The 7,273-nt window shown below is 30.6% G+C and overlaps 1 protein-coding gene across 3 annotated transcripts in view; it reads left to right on the top strand.

Moving 5' to 3' along the window:
- Positions 1-7,273, top strand: part of LOC117181682 (cell division cycle and apoptosis regulator protein 1-like) — a 33,926-nt gene that overhangs the window by 3,065 nt on the left and 23,588 nt on the right. For all 3 annotated transcript variants that reach the window (XM_033374599.1, XM_033374600.1, XM_033374598.1), the window contains exons 2-4: positions 1,811-1,935; positions 3,945-4,219; positions 5,988-6,230. In XM_033374599.1, the coding sequence (XP_033230490.1) occupies positions 1,811-1,935; positions 3,945-4,219; positions 5,988-6,230 (643 nt within the window). The remainder of the gene's footprint in view (positions 1-1,810; positions 1,936-3,944; positions 4,220-5,987; positions 6,231-7,273) is intronic.

The following is a 7,273-nucleotide window of genomic DNA, read 5'->3' as shown; positions in this document are numbered from 1 at the left end:
CCCCCCCCGTTTTTGTCAAATGTCCACGTTTTAAGACCCCCTGAATCCGAAAAACAGGTTTTTACGAATGTGTCTCTGTATGTCTGTCTGTCTGTGAACACGATAACTTTTGATAAAATTAATCTATTAGATTGGCCTTTAGGGCACTTATTTAGTGTCATAAACTAAAGGTCAAGTTCGTTAGCCAGCCATTTTATATGAAAATTTAAAAGTGGGCACATTTTGATTATTTTTGAGACGACTTTTTTTTAATTAATTAAATTTAACAATTTATCTCAATGAATTTTTTCGATTAATCAAAAATTACTGGAGTTATAGCATTTTCAAAATAAAAAAAAAAACTAAAATGAACAATTTAAGCCAAACAACGCATGATACGAAAAAAAGTCTGGAGAAGAAAAACGTTGCTTTTTGAAAGCCCTACAAGATTATGATAACAACTTTTTCAATTTGGTCAAAAAGTTGAAAATTTAAAATTTGATCCTAAAAAACATTTTTGAAACCACATTTTTCAAGATGTAAAAATTTTATGCATAAATATAATTTGCTTTTTATTTTGCAATTTTGTAGTAAGTAATTCCTGGTAGAGTTACATAAAAAATGTATTATAATTGATATAAAAGTGTTGTGTATAATGTAGAAAAGTTGACATGTTGTCAAAATCGATTGCGAAGCACGAGATACGTGATGAGAATGTGTTCGTTAAAGCCAAAAGAGCTTTAACAAAAAAGAGTCAAAATCACAAAATTATAGTTCTTGGTCCGTTCACCTTTGATTTTAAAACGTCTGTATCTGAATGCGGAAGGAATGCAAAGACTAAGCGCGTAGTGCGATTGCCATCAGTCGCGTGCCGTAGGTGCGCTCAAACTCTCGAGCTAAGCTTTTTTAACGAAAGAGAATTCACAATCACAAAATTACAGTGGTGGATGTTTCGAGTCTTAATTTTAAAATGTTTGCACAAGAATGTGCGAAAATATAAAGACCGAGCGCGAAGCGCGAGATAAATACAACATCGATCGCGAAGCGCGAGAACCGTCGTCGAGCGCCCTAGGCACGCTCAAACCTGCGATCCGCGCGCACAACGCGCGATGAGGATGTGCCCGCGTAGAGGGCAGATTTTTTGAGTTAATTGTTTTGGCTTAAAATTTAACTATTCATTTTTTGGTTGAAATTGGCTATTCATTAGTTCAAAATTAAACTTATTGCATTTAAAATGTATCTTTTTAGTTGACGATACTAGTTTTTGTTTGAAAATTCATGTATTTAATTTGAAAAATCGCCTTTTTTGTAGACAATTAATCTTTTTGGTAAAAACGTATTTATCTTACTAAAAATACAGTACTTTTACTTAGAAAATTAGGAAATTAAGGCGTTTTTAATTGAATTTAATTTAGTGCCCACCTTAATTTCACTTAAATTATCACTGAATTTTTATTAGATAAAGATAAAATAAAACCTTGTTTTAATTATTATTCAAATTCATGTTCCTCGCCGAACGAGGCACAGATAATGATAGATATTTACCTGGGAAAATCTTGACATACCGGAAAAAAACCTGGAGTTGAGAGGGTTTTTTTTCATGATTTGAGTAGACAACCTGTTACTTTTTTAAATTATTTGCTGTTTTTTGACCAAAGTACCGCAACACCTCCAATATTTAATCTCAACATATATATTTTTAGCATGTAGATTGTTAACAATATGTTCACGAAAATTAGAAAATACCAATATAAAATATAATTTAATGATAATAAAATTCAATACCAATAATTATTGAAATACTTTTTTGATTATAAAAAATCTTCTACAGGGCAAATTCAAAATATACAACAGCAGATGTTGGGCCAAGCCATGGGGAGTATAGGTGGCCAACCTATGGTGCAGTATCAACAACAAAGTCAACAGGTCTATCAGCAGAGCCTGGGCTTACAACAAGTTAGTATACTATTATATCAGAATCGAGTTTCGATAACTTACAAAAATTACAGAAATATTACATGTCTTAACGCCTGTAGATATTATTGTAATATAATTTTGTTTTTTAACCTGCATAGGATCCCTGACATATATGGAGGAGAATACGTCAAGTGTTCCCACCTAAAATTAACTTTTTTTTATCGGGTTCAAACTTGGCTAGAATAGTCCTAGTGGACCTACATTAATCCGCCAAATTATTATAACGATCTATATATTCAAAATTGTTCAAGATATTTTTTTGGAAATCAAAATTGAAATTGATTTTTTGAAAAAAAAAAAAACATATTTTAAAAAAATTCTACTTAGAAAAATAGTTCTTTATACCCTTTGAAATTACGTAGGATAAAAAGTGGACCGCAAACGTTTTGTTGCTCAAATTTATATTTTTATACTCGATTGTACCACGTTAATAGTCTTAAAGTGCATGAGAAGTGCTTTCCAAAACACTATAATAAAAGTGCAATCGGATCACCTTAACCTTTGTTGTGCACATGGGCTGTCACCTACCCCAAAAAATTTTCAAGTTTGACTTTCGAATACTTAGAATGCGAATCGGTACCTGTACCGCCATTTAGGATTAGTGGAGTATTACTATATGGAGAGAATTTAGGTAAAACCGTCGCGCTAGTTGTGAGAGAATCTTCGGTTTGGTATGGCGCCCGCTCCATATTCGGGGAACTGGTTACCCCGAACTTACGCAGATCAGCCGTTTCGAAATTTGGGTGCTATATTTTCCTAAGCTGCACAAGCGCGTAATTGTGCCACAAGTGCCGCGTGTGCAGAATGGTTCGACTATACTCTTGATCAAACGGTTCGGCTTGTTCGGGGTAATGTTTCTCCCGAACCAGTGGAGCGGTTCTACTAAACAGAAGTGGCGCTGTCTACTGTGGGATTGATGCCACAATTGTACGTGTTGGGTGAGCGAGTATATCAAACTTCTCTCTGTGTACTTTAAGACTCCGTGCATAGTTTTGACCGTTCGAGTTTAGTGTGATCTCAGCAACAGTAAAAAGTAGACGTTCCGAAATTCTGGGGTATTTGCTACCCCGTGTGCACAGTACGTATGTTTCTGTAAATTATTTTTAATTAAATTTTTTGTATGTTTTTGGCTTACTAGTGAATGAAGAGTGATTATAATAAAGTGCGACCATAATTATTTTTATCCACCTATTTTTAATGTATGCAAATGGCCTATAATTTGAGCAGTCGGCCCTTTCGAGAACAGTTGCAGAAGGTAGCCGTTGAAAATGACGGCTTCGATGATGCTTCTTTAGAAACTGAGGTCGATCACGCCAGTTATAAATATGATTGTTTTACATGTTTTTACATAAGTCTTTGAAATTATATCTGAAAAAACTGCCAATAAATAAATTTTTTTCACAATAAATCCATATTTATTATCTATCACGATATTCGATTTTTTTTCAAATACGCGTAACTTCATATAGCGAAATAAATATACTTTTCGAAACCACGCGATAAATTAATATTTTCTCGTTATAGTGTAATGTTTTGAAAGTATGCCTCCACAAGAATTTTGAAAAATATTGAAAATTGAATTTTTTATGCATTTTTATGTGAAAAAAGTAAATTTCTCGGGCTTCTCAACTTCCATATTTTTTAAAAATTGTTTATATAACAAAATCATGATAAAAACTTTTAGGAAACATTTTGCAAACTTTAAAAATAACGAGTAATTTTTTTAAAGTTCCAAACACAATTGGTGCACCTTTAATTAAAGTTTAAAGTAACAGGGGTATGTCATACCGCGTGTGAACAATTTGTCACGGAAGGTGGATTAATGTAGGTCCACTAGGACTATAATTCAAACAAGTTTTAACCCAATCTAAACAAAAATTAATGTTAGCTGGGAACACTTGACGTATTCTGTCCCATATGAACTGTGACTACATAACTGGTTTCTAGTCGATTATTCGGCACAGAGTTTATAAAATATGATATTACAGCAAAACTTAACAATGGCCTCGATGGCTCAACTTGGCTCGAATCTGCAGCCCAATATAGCAGGTCAATTATATTCGCAAGTGGCCACAGTTTCGTATCCAACCCCCCGAGCGCTGAACACGAACGCATTTCAACAATCGGTAACCGGCGTTGCGCAACAAGTTCAACAAAACGTTCAGTCTTCTTCCTCTACAAAGCAAAGAGTATTCACAGGCATTGTTACCAAAGTACATGACAATTTTGGCTTTGTGGATGAGGATGTTTTCTTTCAAACAAGGCAAGTTGCCTTGAAAAATGATTTAAAATGTTTTATGCTAAGCAAATCCCAACTATTCTCATTGAAAATTTGATCACGAAAGGAGAGGTCACGAGATATGCGTCGCCGATTCGACTAGGGCTTCACCGGAAGCGGCGGAGCTTTTTTCTAGGTGGGGGCAGTAGAATAAATTTATAATAGTGAATGAAACACTTTGCATATTAGTTTAATAATATTATACTAAATAAAAAGTGTACATAAGTAATAATACATGCACAATAAATAATAAATACAGGTATAAAATCATGTTGCCAAAGATTTCAATAATTTCACAAATACTACCAAATATTTAAAAAATATTTTTAATATTTCGCAGATTTCTATAGGTTTAAAAGATTACACAAAAATTTCACAAAGATTTTTTTAGGTTTCAAAGATTTCACAAATACTTAAATGATTTCATAAAAAGTTTTCTATAGATTTCAAAGATTGCACAAAGATTTCAATAATTTGACAAATATTACCAAATATTTCACAAAAATTTCAATGATTTCCCAAAGATTTTAAAGATTTTACAAAGACATCTAGGATTTTATAACGATTTTTATAATTTCACAAATATTTTCAAAACTTCAAAGATTTCTTCGCAAATGTTTCTAAGGATTTCAGGAAGATTATAATGATTTTCCAAAGATATAAAATGTTTCAAATATTTCGCAAAGATTTTGCATACATTTAAAAGTTTTTACAAAGAAATCAATGATTTCCCAAAAAATTCACAAAGATTTCAATAATTTCACAAATATTACCAAATATTTCAAAAAGATTTCAGAAAGATTGTACAATTATTTAAATGGTTTCACGAAGGTTAACCTAATATTTAATATTTCGCAGACTTCAGAAAGATTTCGGATAGATTTAAAAGATTTCACAAATATTTAAATGATTTCCCAAAGAATAACAATATTTCACAAAGATTTAAACAATTTCACAAAAATGATCAAATATTTAAAAAATTGTCTGAAGATTTAACCAAAATTTCAAATATTTCGTAGATTTCAATAATTTCAAAAATATACCAAATATTTTCAAAGGGTTTTAATGATTTCCCAAAAGTTTCAACGATTTAGAATATTTCACAGAGATTTCGAATAGATTACAAACATTCACAAAGGCATAAATAATTTTCCATAGATTTCAATAATTTTACAAATTTTTCAAAAATATTTCGAAGATCTCCATAGATTTCAAAAATATTTCAATGATTTGCCAAAAATTTCAAATATTGCGCAAAGATTTAAAGAATTTCATATATATACAATATTTTAAATATTTTACAAAGATCTCAATGATTTTCTAAAGATTTCACATAGACTTCAATGATTTTCCAAAGATTTCAATAATGTCAAATATTTATAAAATATTTCGCAAAGATTTCGGAAAGATTAAAAAGATTTTTCCGACTTCAATGATTTCAACAATTTCACAAATATTTCAATTATCCAACAAAGATTTCAGTGATTTCCCCAAGATTTCAGTTATTTTACAAAGATTACAATGACTTGCCAAAGATTTTGGATAGATTAATAAGATTTCACGAAGACATCAATTATTTCACAAATATTTCAAGTAGAGGAGGGCAAAACAAAACTTTGGCCATCCCTGGGCGATTTTTGAGTGGGTAATTGTAAAGCCCAATTCGAATCGGCTACACACAGCTCGTGACCTCTCTTTTTTTAGTGTGATTATATTACAGAAACTAATTTAAAGTACTAAACTTCTATTATAGTGCGTGTGTAAAAGGATCCAATCCAGTAGTGGGTGATCGCGTTCTCGTCGAAGCATCTTACAATCCTTCGATGCCTTTTAAATGGAACGCTACTAGGATACAAGTACTCCCTATGGGAAATAGCAACAATAATAGCAATACCAACACTCATCAATCAAATCAGTCGAACCGTCAGCAACAACCCATCCGGCCGTCAGGGACTTACAACGCTGTTCCTCCTCCCTCTGAAAACTCGAGTAACAGGTCAATGATAGTAAAATAATATTTCTTGGGAAATATTGTCAGGGCTGCCACACCGTCACTTTTTTCAAGTCTTTTTTTAAGAAAAATTCACATTTTAGTCACTTTATTAAGAAAAAGTCACTATATTCAATTTAGTCCATATCTTATTTTAGATTTTATCTAAAAAAAGATTTAATTAATATATTTATAAAATCTATGGTAGCCTACAACTCGATATAAAAATCCATATATTTTTGGTTTAAAGTTAATTCTTTTTTTTGAAAAGTCAACTATTATATTTTTGGTTTATAATTCATTTTTTTTTTTAGTAAAAGTTTTATTACTTGATTGAAAATTTAATTATTTTATTGACAATTCAACTATTTCGTTAAAATTTTGGTATAAAAGTCATCTTTTTTGTTTGAATATAGCTTTTTCGTGGAAAATTCAATTGTTTGGTTGAAAATGCAACTATTTTTGGTATTAGTCAAAGTGTTTTGTTCGATGTGTCGACTATTTGATTGAAAATTTAACTATTGGGTTTAAAAATTAACTTTTTTATTGAAAATTCAGTTATTTAATTGATAATTAATCTTTCTTGGTTAAAAATTAACATTTTTGTTGAAAATTGATCTTTTCAGGAATAAAAGTCCATTTTTGTCTAAAAAATTAGACTTTTTCACTTGAAAACTTAAATCTTTTGATTAAAATTTGTTTTGGTAGAAAATTAATCTTTTTTCTATAAACATACAACAGCTTGATCAGTATTAATAATCTGTCTTTGTTACAAATTCAACCATTTTGTTAAAAATTAATTTTTTTGGTTGAAGATTTATAATTTTAGTTAAAAATTGAGCTCTGCTTGAAAATTTAACTATACATCCCATGTTTGATTAAAAATCTATTTCTTTGAGCAAAAACTTGAATTTCATTGAAATTCATCTCTTGGTAGAATTTTCGTCTTTTTTCGTTGAATTCAAAATTTTTTGTTGAAAATTCAACTTTTTGGTGAAAAGTAAAACTATTTTGTTATTGAAGATTTATCATTTTAGTTGAAGAGTCAT

Source organism: Belonocnema kinseyi, chromosome 10, assembly GCF_010883055.1.
Source record: "Belonocnema kinseyi isolate 2016_QV_RU_SX_M_011 chromosome 10, B_treatae_v1, whole genome shotgun sequence".
NCBI classification, from domain to species: Eukaryota; Metazoa; Arthropoda; class Insecta; order Hymenoptera; family Cynipidae; genus Belonocnema; species Belonocnema kinseyi.
The sequence above is the reverse complement of the archived record's forward strand: the minus strand, read 5'-3'. Positions and strand labels throughout refer to the sequence as shown.